This window comes from Populus nigra, chromosome 19, assembly GCF_951802175.1.
Source record: "Populus nigra chromosome 19, ddPopNigr1.1, whole genome shotgun sequence".
In the NCBI taxonomy this organism is placed as follows: Eukaryota; Viridiplantae; Streptophyta; class Magnoliopsida; order Malpighiales; family Salicaceae; genus Populus; species Populus nigra.
The window spans coordinates 8,923,538-8,939,562 of NC_084870.1; the positions used below are offsets into that span (position 1 = coordinate 8,923,538).

The 16,025-nt window shown below is 33.0% G+C and overlaps 1 protein-coding gene across 1 annotated transcript; it reads right to left on the reverse strand.

Annotated features, from left to right (window-relative positions):
* Positions 1 to 10,115: 10,115 nt before the first annotated feature.
* On the reverse strand, positions 10,116 to 15,089 carry LOC133679235 (uncharacterized). The gene is made up of 9 exons (XM_062101773.1): positions 14,787 to 15,089; positions 14,466 to 14,546; positions 13,761 to 13,881; positions 13,565 to 13,659; positions 13,397 to 13,468; positions 11,481 to 11,696; positions 11,286 to 11,394; positions 10,782 to 10,968; positions 10,116 to 10,515 (listed from the first exon to the last, which is right to left on the reverse strand). The coding sequence occupies exons 1-9, from the start codon at positions 14,808 to 14,810 to the stop codon at positions 10,428 to 10,430; spliced, it is 993 nt and encodes a 330-aa protein (XP_061957757.1). The 5' UTR covers positions 14,811 to 15,089; the 3' UTR covers positions 10,116 to 10,427.
* Positions 15,090 to 16,025: the final 936 nt, after the last annotated feature.

Sequence of the window (16,025 nt, forward strand, 5' to 3'; positions counted from 1 at the left end):
CGATGTTGTTCTACACAGCAGAATGAGAATATTACATTTAAAATTGCTGTTTCTAATATAGAAAGAGGGGTGTAAACGTTTAAAATCTTGGTTTCTTGATTCTTAGCTGGCCTGCACGACCCCTTCAGAATGAGATAGAGTGCAGCATTTCTTGTTGGCTGGCATATGGTGCATGACCCCTTGCAATTAAAAGAACCCCATGAAGAGACACATCCAGATTTCAATCATTCTATTCATAATCCCTCGCCCTCGATCGTTGGTTAAATATTTCTCTAATTTACCATTAAATTAGAGGGAAAATATCAAATAATAACGTTGCCTCCGAGGATGAGACACGTTTATGCTTTGGTTAGTATAATGCCTTGCGTTGATAGTACTGTGGTATAGTGTATATATACAACATATATACAAAGTATTAAGTATGCAATTAATGTAGTTTTTTTTTATTATTATTTTCCTCCTAACTAAGGGAAGAATCCAATAATAAATTTGAAGTGTCTTTAGCTTCAGAGGAGTTATAAAGTGAAATTAATGCAAGCAACTTCTGCGTGTAAGACAAACATTCTTGTTAAAATGAGTAACAGAAAGACTTCACTCCCAAGTATAGAGATGATTTCGACGGACAGACGTCTGAGAGGATTGAAATCAAGTAGCTAGCTAGGGTTTTCAATGCTAAACGAATTCAGTAATTATTTTTTGTGGGGCATTGATTTTGTTAGTGATGCGACTTCAATATATATATATATATATATATATATATATATATATATATTTCAATTGAATTTTATATAAATTATTGATACTTTTGATGAATGCATTCACGAAAAAAAGTTGCTCGTGATCTGACAATATCTTACAGCAATATTCTCACAATTTTACTGTACCGATCATAAAGGTAGCAAGCATGCATGAAAAGAAATAATCTCTTGATACGCCAAATCATTGTAGAAAAAACCGGCCTTACGTGCAAATTAACAATCAAATCAAGTTGTGATAAATCCACATGCTGTTTATTGATGGGGAAAACGACAGCTCCCATTAATACTATCAATAATTAATTTATTAACAATCATCTAGGTGGTGGCCTAGTGGTAAGAGCTTGGGACTAAGGGGTTTGCTCCCTCTTAGGTCTCAGGTTCAAACCCTATGGCTGCTCATATGATGGCCACTGGAGGCTTACATGGTCGTTAACTTCAGGGCCCGTGGGATTAGTCGAGGTACGCGCAAGCTGGCCCGGACACCCACGATAATCAAAAAAAAAAATAATTAATTTATTAACGAGTAGTGTTGCATATTTTGGCATCTATATATATATATATATATATATATATATATATATATATATATATATATATATGTTTTGCGCGTTGAGTGTAATACAACTATACAAGTCAAGAATCCCAAAGAAAATACTACTCCTCTTCTCAATTATTACGATCAGTGGAACCCTTGAAAACAAAACAAAAAAATAGATGTATGATAAGTGGCCTTATTTGGTGGTCAGCAGCTGGTGCACGACCTCCGCGGGCAATTAAAAGAACCCCCATGAAGAGGCACTTCGCGATTTCTATCATGAATTCATAATCTCAACCTCGTTTGGTTACTTTTTTATTTTACAATTAAATTAAATTAGAGGGAAAATGCAGTATAATAAATTATATAAATCTCACTTAATAATTTAAGGTTTTGAGTTGAGATAGTTTTTCGATATGGTATTTGAGCCTTATCGACAAAGCGGTTACGTGAGTTCAAGTCTCACTATTTTTTATTCTATTTGATAAAAATTAAGCATAAGATAACGTGAATCTATACAAGTTTCAAACCTTAAAAAACTTTCACTTGATAAAATGTGTTAGCAAATTTTATAAATTATATCTTGTGACCTCATCTAATAACAATTTAAACTATTAAGTTGAATTAATTCAATATAATTATGTACAAGTTTCAAGTTCAAACGACCTCACTTATATCATTTAATTAACAACTTAAATTTTTAGGTGAGATGGTTCTTTGACTATTTGTACATTAATGTTGGAGACTAAATTTCTTTAGAATCATCTTAAAAGTGCACCACCTTCTTTAACATGATGTATTCAAATAAATTTAATAAATTCTTTTCAATACTAATTCAAGGTTTAGGTACAACCGATAAATAAAAAATAGTATAAAGATTACAATGGATCACAGGTGCATGGAAGGATTGTAAGGTGGGGGTAAAACCAGAAATTTACGATTGAGAATTAAGAGTTGGGGCTAATACGAAAATAAATTATTTTAAGGTGCAAAATATGTATTCTAAAAAAATAGAATTTAGATTGAAGGGTACAATTAATAATTTTAATAATTTTAGAATTAAAATGTATTTATTTCCAAAATTTAGGAATGAAATGATCACCCAACCATCGGTCGCAGATCTGCCAACCTTTGTGAAACTACAAATACTAATAAATAAATTAAATCCCCTTCAGTTTAAGAAAAAGATCAATATTAATCAGTAATATTTTCAAAAGGAGAATTATTAAAATATAGATCAGCCCTGTTTTCTAATTACTTACTTGTTTGTATACAATATAAAACCTTAAATAATATAAAATAAATTATTAAATTGAGCTCTTAGTTAATCACTTATAATTTGTTTTTTGCTATTTACTTGTGTTATTCTTTACTCTTTATGAAAAAAATACTGTTAATAGTTAGGGGAAAAAAAAGAGGCAAGATTTAGTATTAAAAATAATTTATAAATTTTTTTTTCATGCATGTTTTTTTAATTTATATTCACATTATGTATAATTGAGAAAAAACTGTTTACGTTAAAAATGGTGCATAAAAACACAATATTAGGTGAACATTATTTAGTAATTATTATTTTAAGAGTCTGGAGTTTGGCCATAATCATTGGTGCCTTTCCTATGCTACGATGACCTAGAAGAGGAAAAATGATTGACGGCAATGAAATTCCTTCCCCAAAAAGGAAATCTCACTAGAGACAATACCCTCTTTTATATTTCTTCTGATATATTAATATTAAATTCCATGAATTAATATTCTTTCATACAGGAACCTCCCTGGAAGTAAGAGTTGTCATCTGTGCACAAATTTTAATTCGGGGAGAAACGCCACCAAAAGAAAACTATTAATTAAAATAATATAATCACGAAATACGTGCAAAATAGTAATCAAACATGATATTTATTAATGGAGAAAACGACAGCTCCCATTAAAACTAATGAGGAGGGAATATATATATATATATATATATATATTAGCTAGCACTACTTACATATTCTATCCTTGAAGTTTTGCGCGTAAAAGGGCAAGAGTAATTAATGCAAGTCAAGAATCCCAATAGAAATATCTCCACTCTTCAATAATAATGGATGGAAGCCCTAAAATAAAAGGGATAAATTGCATGAAATAAAAGGAATTATGAATTGTTAATTAAAGACAGATAAAACAACTTGCAATGTTATTAGCATATTCTTAGTAATTATCCCTTAATTACTTAAAATAGACGCATGTGTAGCCTCTTATTAAGTTTTTTTATTTCTTTTTTTTATTTTTATACTGGTCGTGATAATTCCTATTTTATATCTAAACTAATGTTAAAAAAAAAAAACAAATGTTGGCTGTGATGATTTCTGTTTTATATATATATTTAGGCTATGATAAAGTATTGAGATTTTCTATTCGCTGGTGACTAGTGGATGCCGTAAGGTACTGAAAGTTTGGTGCTTCTTCTTAATTTTTTTTTTTAAAAAAAAAAAACCCTCATGGCCTCCCCGTGCGAGCATATAAAAGATTGGACGAGCGTCCCTAACGAAATTTTTGTCTTGTTATCATTAAGAGTGTCATAACCTAATTTTTGACTATTTTATTTTAATTATTATTATTATTATTTTATTTATTAAAAAGAAAAAATGATGAAAAAAATAATGTTGGAAAAACAAGTAAATGAAGAATGAATTAAAATTTGAGTTAAGGACAAAATGATTGGAAGTTTTGGGGTTTAATTAAACTTTGGAATTAATCCAATTAAGCTTGGAATTAATTTAATTAATCCAATTAAGAGTTTAATTGGAGAATTGATAAGTTTTGAGACTTAATTAAGCTTGAAATTAATTTAATTCATCCAATTAAGAGTTTAATTGGAGAATTGATAAGTTTTGAGACCCAATTAAGCTTGAAATTAATTTAATTCATCCAATCAAGGGTTTAATTGGAGAATTGATAAGTTTTAGACTTAATTGGACTTTGGATTTAATTAAATTAATGAAATCAGGGACTTAATTGATGAAATTTCAAAGTTTAGGGTTTAATTAGGGTCCAAATTGAAAAAAATTAAAATCCAAGGACTAGCTTGAAAATAGCACGGAAATGCAAGGATCCAATTACATTTTAACCAGGTGCTTGATTGCAAAATTACAAGAATTACAAGGACCAAATTGAAAGCAGCCTTTAGAACTGGAAAACGGAGTCGTATTGCAGCGACTGTTCACCGTCTTCTTGCTCTGCAACGGCTCCGCCATTAAGGCAGAGACGTTTCATCCGTTGGCAGCAACGCTTACGTTTGATCATGGAAGGCGGCCAATTACATGGCATTTAGGAGGCGACCGTTACCGCTAATCGATCTCTGGCCTTATAAAAGCTGGGCAAAGGCAAACTCGCAAGGGGTGAAAAAAAAACAGAGAGGAAAAAAAAGGAAAAAACTGGGGAAGGGAACTGAACAAAAAGAGAGAAGAAAAACCCAGTAGACAGGGGGGGAAGCTAAGCCCAGACACGAAAAAACCAGGGAGAGGCCGAAAAAAACTGCTGAAAAACCAAAGCAGAGAATACACGAAGAAAAGCCAGGGGAAGGAGACAGAGACAGAAACAGGGGAAGAGAACAAAAAGCCAACGTACCCCAGCTTCGCCTTCATCTTCCGAACGCAAACATAGTGAGCAGACGAAAAACCAGAGAAGAAAAACGCAAACAAAACCAAAGGAAGAAGCTTAAAAAAAACGAAGAGAGGACCAGCATCACCACCGACTGCCTCTTCTCCAGCACCAGCTTCCAAAACCAAAGGAAGAAGCTAAAAAGGAGAGAGGAACAAGCAGCTGACAGAAGGAATACACCGACAGAAGGGAAACGAACGAACACAGGGATCTTGAGGCAAGGATAGACGACCAAGAAAGACTAAAAAAAATCCGGATCGCCATTTCCAGCACCAGGTAAGTCGCGCTTTCCCTCCTTGCATTTTAATTACACGCCTGCTGGTAAAAAATGGCCAGCCGGGTCAAGCCTGTGACCCGGCTAGGCCTGCTGGGTCCAGCCCAGCCACATGGGCTGAGCTGGGCCCAGCCCCAAAATAATAAAAAATAAAAAAAATAGAAAAAAATAAAAAAAATAAAAAGATAGGAGAAATAGAAAAATATATGTATGCATGAATAAAAATAATATAAATTTACCGGTTTATTCACCAACGCCAGAGTCGGGAGTAAAATATTGGTTAAAGTTTATATTATTTTTATTCGCTATATTTTATTTTATTTAGCAAGAAAAAATATATGTGCATGTATGAAAAATAAATTTATTTATTTATTCACTAACGCCAGAGTCAGGAATAAAAAAAACTGATTTAATTTTATTTATTTTGATTTATTTGTTTTTTTATTTGTTTTTTTATTTTACATAAAATAAAAAATGTGTGGCCACGTAATAGTAATAAAATGAATTTAATTTATTTGCTTATTCACTAGCATTAGGGTCATGAATAAAAAATATATTAATCCAAATTTATTTTTATAGCCACGTAATAGTTACCAACGCCAGAGTTGGAATTATCCGTAGTCAAATATTCACTAACGCCAGAGTCAGGAATATTGTGAATAAATCATCAAAACATAAACCAATAAAACATTTAGCAATTTAAGACAAAATCAGCAATGCAGTCTGACTCAGGCAGAACGTTTAAGAGGTGATAATATCTTCCCTTTTACGTAATCAGTCCCGAGCCATAGAATCTCTGATGACCAGTTAGGGTTCCTAGTGACCATAATACTAGGTGGCGACTCCCCAAACAAAACAGATCTTTTCCCCTTAAAGAACCAGATGCCAGAAATCTGTTCTTTTTCCATAATTTAGAAATTATTTTTAGGGCCGCCGCGATGTCGGGTGCGACAAAGAGTACAAGTCTTTAATCATAAGCATTGATGTCCATTAATCATGAAATTTATATAACTATGGTTCTCAGATATCTGTATTGGACAACCATTTTGGCTGCTCAAAGATAATATCGCAAGCTAATTAAGCCCCTTTCTGACCTCCGATCAGGATGGATGCAAAGATAACTGTTGAAGGAAAGAAAATCTGCTACCTGTAAGGGAAGATACGGGATGCTATTTTTCCTGCAGAAGATCAAGTAGAATATTATTCCTCCATTATGTATTAGCATATATATCAGTAGCCATGCCATTTACATTGTATGTTACTTCATATATAGCTTTTCCTTTCCTTGTATATAATCCCTGCCCTGCATTGCAGAGATAAAGATTAAGTATCAGAAACACTATCTGACGCTTTACATATCAGTTACATTGTGCCATTTTTGTCAATAACATTGCAAACTAAGCAAGAAGTAGCAGCCCTAATCTTGAAAACGAGGGAAAAAAAAACACCTAGCTGTCGTCGGTAATGTAGCTGCCCTTTCATCTCCGTTGTTCTCCTATTTTTTTTCTGATATCTTTTATTTGTTTTCTTTTTAAGGTGTTAACAAATCAAATCTAGATTTGATATATGCACAAAGCAGCTCCTACTATATCAAGATGTTTTAATAAGGTTTTAGTGTCTCTTTGCTCGGGTTATGATGGGGGTACGTACTGTCTCTTATTGATCGAAAGAAATTGACTCTTTTTCATAAGGTTTTATTGTTTGATTTAATTATATCTTCAGTAAAATTACTATTTTTATATTAAAAAAAAAGCACTAATCAAATTCTTTGTACATATATAGAGTAGAGAAGTCCTTCTTCTTTTTTGACAAGCTTTTTAGATTGGCTGGAATGCCACGGACGAGTTCAACTGTTCATGTGTAGGGGTCATCTATAATTTTCCAATACAGTGTTGAAGCATATTTATGAATACAAAACAATAATATCCCGACCGGCTGCTCCTGCTCTCTTCACATTCAACAACAATAATAATAACCCCAAGCAAATCTAGTGTGTCTCGCTCTCACCAATGTATTCAATCATGAACAACAACAACAAAAAAAATTGCATGACAGAATAGCAGATGGACAAGATAATATGACTTCATTAATTCTAATTAACCAGCTCTGTTGTCCCTTTTTATTTTTTTTAGGAATAGAGAGAAGAATAGTTCAGTGTTGCTCCTTCGTGCTGTCTAGGAGTTGAATAATAATGATTTTTTCCCTTGATAATGATTTAATTGCAATGAAGACAGAATATATATATATATATATATATATATATATATATATATATATATAAAGTGTTTAAAAGAAAAGAATAATAATTATTTGGTTATGGAATTAATTCATAATTAAAACACAAAGATTGTCTTATAAAATATTTTCATATCTTGAGAACGTAAATTGTATTTTTATTGTTATAGTTTACATTTTCTCTGATCGTAAAATACTCTCTTTATAGTTTACATAACAAAATTTTCCTGATTTAGAATTTAATTTATACAGAATTTTAAATTAAACAAAAAACAATATTAATTTAATAAAACTTAGTTAATTCAAATAAATTTCTAGTAATTTAATTAACTATATCAAACTCGATATATCAACGCCAAATTTTTTAGTAAGAATGTGTTTTTTTTCAGATCACACTAAGAGTTGCACTTATGTATATTGTAAAGTTGCAATTAGGATGTTAATTTGCCTAGTTGGAAATGTCGTGTTCAAAATCAGATACCCATTTTCTGACTTGTCTTGGGCCAGGCAATCTCGATTATTTTTTTCGCGTATTTTTATTTTTTTATATTTATTTCTGAAATTTTGCAGCTGGCAGATTAATATTATTTCTTGAGGAAAGACAAATTAATATTATTGAATTAGAGATATTTAGTTTTTTTTTCCCCCGATTGTAAATAGGATAACAACTAGGAAGGTCACATCAACCACCGGGTTCAAAAGGAATCATCTTGAATAAGAAAGAGATAATGATAATTGAAACTATTTGCCGCATTAGAGTTGAAAGAGTGGCTTCAATTTATTGACTCGAAAAGCCATCTGGAAACTAGCTTAAGGCTGTCTCCCAACTACAAAATCTTAGGCTTGTGGAGGCATCATTATTTTGAAAACAAAAAAACCTTATTAATAAACATTTTTGAAAGGCAATGCTGCCTTGAATTTATGTTATATTTAGGGTTGTCCAGTTGGTGGGAAATGGTCCCCTGTGGGACTTTGATGGTGCCCATTTGAACCCACTAGAGTTTTTTTTAAAACATTCTTTAGTTAAATTTGAATTTTTTAAAAAATAATTTTTAAGTTTTTAGATCATTTTAATATATATTTTGAAAAGAAACTGTTATCATATTTTTATATATTTTTTTATAGAGAGTTTGGAAACACGATTGAAACCGTATTTTCTAAAAATTTAAATTTTTTATTTAAAATTATTTTTTTATATTTTCAAATTATTTTAATATACATAAATTTTTTTACAAAATTATTATTTTAATATATTTTCAATCAAATAATATTTTAAAAATAAATATTATCAAACTCTCAGACACTTTAGTCTAGTCTTGAAGCCGGCGGCTAATTTAGAAGTTTTGGTACTGTGGCAAACTGGGCTTAATCTTTGTCTACAGTTTGAATGATAGTCTCTTCTTCATAAACTACTAGATCATGTAACGATGGAATATTAAAATTTAAATGCTCAAGGATAGAATTCATCATGATTGGAAGACCAACACAAGAAAATATGAAATCTCGAGAAATGTCAGGACTTGAAATTGTTAAAATTTCAAGTCCATGTTTTGTTTTTCTTGTCAAGAGACAATCATTTTCTAAATGAAATTTATTTTTACTGTTTAATTTCATCTTTTCTATTCTGAAATAATAGGCGAACATTATAGACACAATAATTATATATGTTAACTCAAAGTTATGAATTATTTAGTATATCATCTATAGAATTGCAAATTAATTCGTGATATTAATTATTATCAAACAGGCCAGCTGATTGTTTCATGTTACATTAATAATTGCGAGTGATAAAAATTAATGCAATTACGATTTAATTAAAATGTAATTTAGAATCGTTTAAAAAAAGATACTATTCATTTCGCGAGTCGTTATAATAAGCTAAAGAAAGCTAACCAGCCCACTGCACTGTATATAGATAGTGTCACAAAACTTACCTCATCTTTTTGTAACTTCACCAAGTCAGTGATGGAAGTTAATGTATTGAAAACGCACAACAGCTATAATACTAATATTTCAAATTAACTATGTATCAAACATTACTTCTCGGCATATCCAAACGATCTTCCGCGTTTTGAAATTCTGATGTGGAAAGGAATTTCTAGAGGTGAGCTTTTTTTTTTTTTTTTTGACAAAATGCTAGTGATGGGCTATATAAGGAGGATATGGGACGGGCTGCTGGTCCTTACCAGTAAACAAAAGCTGATGTCAAAATGCATGGGCTGCTAATGAACTTCAATGCAGAGGAGTACCCGTGAGTAATCTTGGTGCTTCCATCTCTTCCACTAAAAATCAGATAACGCGCCACCTTCGAGGAGGAAGCAAGGGAATTCCCATGACGAGATAAGTCACGCACTACAAGTAGAAAAAAAGATCAGATAGCCTCAATTTTACCAGCCCAATAGGGTCTCAGAAAGAATTTCAGGGTAGGGTCTATTCCGGTTTTTGTTGATGCCAATAACAGGAAACAGTTTTGAAGAGCACTAAAGCAACTTACTAGAACAACCAGTTGACATAATTGAGTGAGCATGCTTTAACTCGAAAGCTATTGTAGGCTGCAAAACATACATGAGAGTGACAATTTTCCTTGTCCATGGAGTTAATAGCTGACCTCGTTCACAAATCCAACCAACACTGCGGGAAGGCCAGAAAACGACTAAAAAGGTAAAAGAAAAGGTAAAGGGGGAAGAAGGCCTAGCTCATGGACCTTTCAACTGGTATTTCTCCAAGTCTTATTAACTAAACAGTAGAGAATTACAAAAAAACAGGCCAATTTAAACGAAAACATCTATCCTTTAACCTGATTCTCCAACTCGACTATGAATAACCCAGAGAAAGAACTTTTTACATTTCACTCAAACACAAGTAACAGGTGCATGCATCAGTGCAGCCATACAAAATGGGAAGCGGCAAAAGCACCACTGACCAGCCGGCATGCATCCAAGGGTACAGTGTGTCATTATCCTATTCCATCATAACCTTACATACATCACTGCTGCTCATCACCTGGCTGCTCCTCTCCAAAACCCCGTTGTGCAATTCTGTAATACAGTATGCCCATAGTTGCCATACAAGCCCTGCAAAAGATCACAACACACTTGCATTAGTGAAGACAGCTATCATAATGTGTGCTTGCACTGTAGAAAATAGTCTTTTGTGTCATGTTCTAAAATTTGGGCTCATTGTTCTGGTTAGCAGTAAATCAATTCACAGATATAACTGCTTATATATAGGACAAAAACCACACCCTTCAAATTTGGAAGCCTTTACCAAATCAACAAATTTTGTCACCCTATCAGCAAAATATAATACACTGGTCCAAAAAAGGAGGGCTGAAAATTACATGATTGCTATCACGAGGAGGATTTTTCTTGGATCCATCCTTGAATGTTTTTGATTCCTTGTACGACCTTCTGAAGCATCATCTGCATTTAGTGCATCTTTACGTGGAGGTGCAGTAACTGGTAAAGTTGGTAATGCACTAGACCAGAAAGGAAGCAAAGCTCTGAGGAACTTGTGATGAAATGGACCTGCAATGAAAATAGTTGAAATTGAGATGGTATACAAAACCAAGAAAATTATTGAACCTGAGAAAACTGATTTCAAAAGAATCAGTATCAGCATATCAAATTGTTCTGATTCGCTAACGATGCTGTGTTTCTGTTTTAAAAACTTCTGATCAACTGCTTACAAAAATAAACAAACTATTTGGAATGATTAGAGTAGTGAGCAGGATAAGATTATAAAAGGTGAAAGTAGGCTCGCAGATAATGGTCTTGTAAAATGTCCAGCAACCTTCATCATATGATTTGAACTAAACTTCACACATAGGCAAATTTATACTCACCCCTTCGACTGTACTTTTTATGGTTCCCATCTTCATCATCTGCAAAGTATGAAAGTTCAGAATTTTGCCGCTCAACTTGTACGCCAACCTTTCGTGTTGTAGCAACAGGCTGGTTTGCATTACAAAACATACAAGAAATTGAAGTCAGCAAACAAATTGTTTTGAGTGGGAAAAAAAGGAAGAAAAAACGCTTACAATGCCAGTACTTGAGTTTTTCATGTAATTCGCCACAGAACTGGGGCTCTCAATCTCCTTAATATCCGACACAGAAATTTTAGAAGGCCCTGTTCCAGTTTCACTTGTCACTGAGGGTGACGAAGAAATGGCAACCAAAGGATCTGAGGTGAATGCAGGAGGTGGTGCTGGCAATGAAAATGGATGGTTTCCAAACAAGTTCTTTTCCAAACCCGTCTGCATTTTTGCAAAGATAAGTTATTAAAATCCTACTTAACTCAACAACACAAGAAAGAAGACCATAACTTCAGCCCCTGTTTCAAGTATTCTTCAGCTAGGTACAATTTAAAAGAAAATGGATGCCAAAGAATTTTCCCCATTAAAATGCAAAAGGTGAAGCCTTCCTTTTTTTAACCAAATAATAACTATCATGATAAAGATAAGCACAAAAATACAGGAGGAAAAAAGGAAATTTCTATCATATCTGTTAAATTAAAATCCTCGTTCATACAATGCAGAAAACGATGGCTCAAATACAAGACATAGCAAAGATCTTTCGCATTGGGATTCTGTCTAATTGCAAAGTCTATGAGCCATCAAGCACCCAACACCCATATGAAACTGTCTGTCAGTCATCATATCAGCAACTTTTAACTGTAGGCTATCACATCAGAGCTCGTATTAAACTAAATCATTCATTCACGCAATTCGCAACACCATGGTTGAAAATCCAACACAGCTGAAATGATCTCTCACCAGGGGAATATATCAGTCTAATTGCTACTAAGAAGGCACTAAAAATGCTACGGTATACACCTTTTTGAGGATTCACCGGTCAACATTTTGCAAGAATAAATCTACAAATATTAGAAGATGGACATGAAAAAACTATCCGTCCTCGAGAAATTAAACTCCACCAGCAATCTCACAGCCTAAAATCACCCAATCCAAACAGTTGGCATACCAGGAGGATAATCCGCCTTCCATGACCATGCAACTCATATGTCATGACCCTCTGTCTGTGCATGTGGTGTGAGAAATGCATGTGTGAGAGTGGGAGAGAGAGCAGAAGTCGAGCTGGCTTAAAACTCCCTAGACAAGGAAGCAAACTTGCAACTTGATTACCTTTGCATTATTAGTATTGCTTTACCCCCAAGGATCTTAGCTTTTAACAATTATAAGCTATTCAATATAGAACAGATTTATGTAGTTTCCACGGAAAAGAAATCAACAAATAGCACATACATCTTAGGTAACATGCAAAAAATGCACCTCAGGGCTTGGGCTAATTGCAATTCAGCGACTGTTTTAAATTTTGGCACTTATGTGTCATGTGATTTGTTCCATTAACATTGGCCTTAACATCATTAGTTTAGTAATAATGATGTACCATAAAATTCTTTGCCTCCTAATTTTTTCCATAATATTACTAAACTAACAGATTAAACTTAATGATAATGAAGCAAATTACTTGGCAATGAACCACCAAAATTTAAGCCTTTGTCAAGTGCAAATGATCCAGACCATATGATACATATTTTTCATTTTACCCTATCATAGAACTGCCATAATTTAAGCCTTTGTCACATGCAAATGACCAAGACCATGTGATACATATTTTTCATTTTACCCTATCATACGTTGGCAGAATGAAGAGGAGGATAATTAAAGATAACCAGTTGGAAAAAAAAATTACCACCAAAAGGTAGCAAAACTAAGGATTTAGTCATATAAGATATAGATAACAAATATTCGATACAAAACCTACAGTGTACTAAAGTTACATTCACAATGGAAGTTATGTAGTTAGATGATATGATAATTAATGAAGTAAAGCAGTAGTGCAGCATCAAAAAACACAAATACCCTGATAGATTGCAACTATTCAAGCACTAATGATGGAATACAGTAATCCAAAATCCAAGCTTAAACATTACCTGCATTATAGCTTCTTTCAGCTTTGAATGAAGACGAGATCCGGAGTCTTTCACACTTTTAGGAGGCCATATCTGCACCAACATAGCACCATATGGAAATAAATCAGGGATACAGAAAACACTACTAAAGTAAACAAATGCTGGAGATGACTTTCAGGGTTGTCTTACTGGTGTTGAACATGAAGGACACACATATCCAGCTGGTGCAGTATGCGGAGGGAAGCTTTTGATATGTGAAACCAAACAATTTGTGTGTATAGCATCTACAATAACCCCAAAATAAAGGGAAAATCAAATATTATCTTGTGTGTTTAAGAAAATTTTGCAACTAAAAGCATGTAACTATATCAGCAATGACTCATACGCAAGCAACCCAATCGAGTGGTTTGAGGACCATCCCCCTCTTGAAGCACAGCTTGGCATGAGCAACATTTTGGAGGCCAATCATACTCTCCATCTATTACCCATTCAGAGTATGTACGAACCTAGAAACAATGTAAACATTTGTATAGAGTGAGCCGGTAAGCCCTACAAAATGAACTTTACAGAAACATTTTTACATTATATATGCAAATACATACAGGCACATGTCCACAGTCCTAACAAATGTTAGTTTCATTATATGTTGAAGAATTTTAACCAAACAAACACGTCTAATTCTAATAAAATGTAACCTCAGGCAGTTTCCAATCAAGACATAGATGCCAAAAGTTTCAAAGGGCACATTGATATTTATCCCTCTCTTTTTTCTGATCTTTTTGGATAGATGATTTGTCATCTCATCCAGAATTTCAAGCTTAAGGAATGGATACCGTGTAGGCAGTCGCTTTGGTGCCATCAACATGTTCCTGCCTCTGCCCTAATCACATCGACTCTTCAGTAATTCCTCTCTTTTAATAACTAATATCTGCTGAATTCTAACTACTTGTCCTATTTCATTACCTTTTTTCGCCTTCATTCTATGCCCTTAATATGTCAAACATGGATAGTACAATATAAATGAATGAGAACCACAGTGCAAACCACGATGCAGCAATCAAAGACTAGTTATAAAGTTGGACGTAAATACCACACAAATTTGATGCTCTGGGAAGCAGATACAATCCCCGCAAACGGGAACCTTGTGCACGAAACAATATAACTTCGTAGCCTGAAACCCAAAAAAATAAAAAAATCAATCTCCAATTCAAAGAATGAAAAACGCATTGAAGAATGCGTAGAGGAAAAAAGAAATGACGAAACGCAAAATCATTTACCCTAGATCGAAATTAGATTCCAAAAGTAAGCGTTTGATGTCAAATTAAGAAATAACCAGATCTAAATATAAAAATCGATCGATCAATCACAAACAACTCAACACCAATCGAATAAGAGAGGGGTGAGTGCCTACCTTACGGCATTTGCAGACCACCATTGCAGAGAGCTGGAGGAGAATCTAGGAAGGGAGCTCCAATTTTACAAAAATAATTTGCTAAATGGCTAGAGGGAGATCTAATTGATAAATAAAAATCTGACGCTTAATTATGAAGACTATTTTTCTTCTTCGTTTTTTTTACTCTTTTCAGTTAATTGAATTTAGTTGGTAAGTATGTCGAGAACAAAGAGAGAGAGTCCCTATGGATTCGTGATTTTGGCCATGGAGATCCGTTTCTGTTTTTACGTCTCTCTCTTTAATATTTTTCTTTTTATTTTTAAAGATGGTTAGATTGGCCCTGATCTAAGAGATTGGGTCGAGATATTTCTAGCTGACTCGATGAAAATTGATTAATGGGCTCATTGGGCTCGTACTCTTCCGCCCCCTTAATCTCTCTTACTTCATACAACAGGAACCGATGCAAGCCACCTCAGTTCCTATAAAATAACATTTTATAGTTTAAAATTTTATTTATTTATTTATAGTGCTCATACATTTTTTTTTTAGTTTGTGATGGAAAATGATATGAAAGATGAGGGGTGGAAAGTGGAAACCATAATATATTTTGGGAGCCAGGTCACACTCAAAGTGTCGAATGTTTTTAATTTGAATCTTGAATATTTTAGCTTTTCGTAATAATTAAGCATTTTAACCTTTCAAGACTATTATATTCTATCCATGATCTTTCCTAGTTTTCTCATTTTAAAATTCATTCTAGTAGTTTATTTATTTCGACACCCCTCTTGCGAACATTTATTTCCTTCCTGTAAATGACTATCATAAAAATTAACATGATAAAAATAAAAATATCTTATCAATGTTATTTTTCTTTTCTCCAGGCCTAATATTTAAATTAGCTTATAATCTTTTGTATCAGCTCATTGGCAAGGTTTTAAAAGGGTTTGTTAGCACAAATAAGTTAAGTTAGTGAATGTTAATGCGGAAACGGTTGATTTTTATAAAAATATATTAAAATGATCTTGTTTTTGTTTTTTTAAAATAATTTTTTATATTGGTACATAAAAATCTAAAAATAGCTTAAATTTTTTTAAAAAAACAAATAATGCACTACGGTGTAATAGGGTGTTTGGAAGTGTGACAACAGTTATTTTTCAAGGCACTTTTTATTATTTTTTTAAAATTATTTTAATATCACTACATCAAAACAATTTAAAAACATGAAAAAATTGATTTTTTTTAAATAAATTGTTTGCC

Bases quoted from the DNA above. Each gene is read 5' to 3' on its own strand.
- LOC133679235 (XM_062101773.1), bottom strand. From the start codon at position 14,810: ATGGTGGTCTGCAAATGCCGTAAG. The intron at 14,547-14,786 runs GTAGGCACTCAC...TTTGGGTTTCAG, and splicing joins TGGTCTGCAAATGCCGTAAG to GCTACGAAGTTATATTGTTT. The intron at 13,469-13,564 runs GTAAGACAACCC...ATGTTGGTGCAG, and splicing joins GTCCTTCATGTTCAACACCA to ATATGGCCTCCTAAAAGTGT.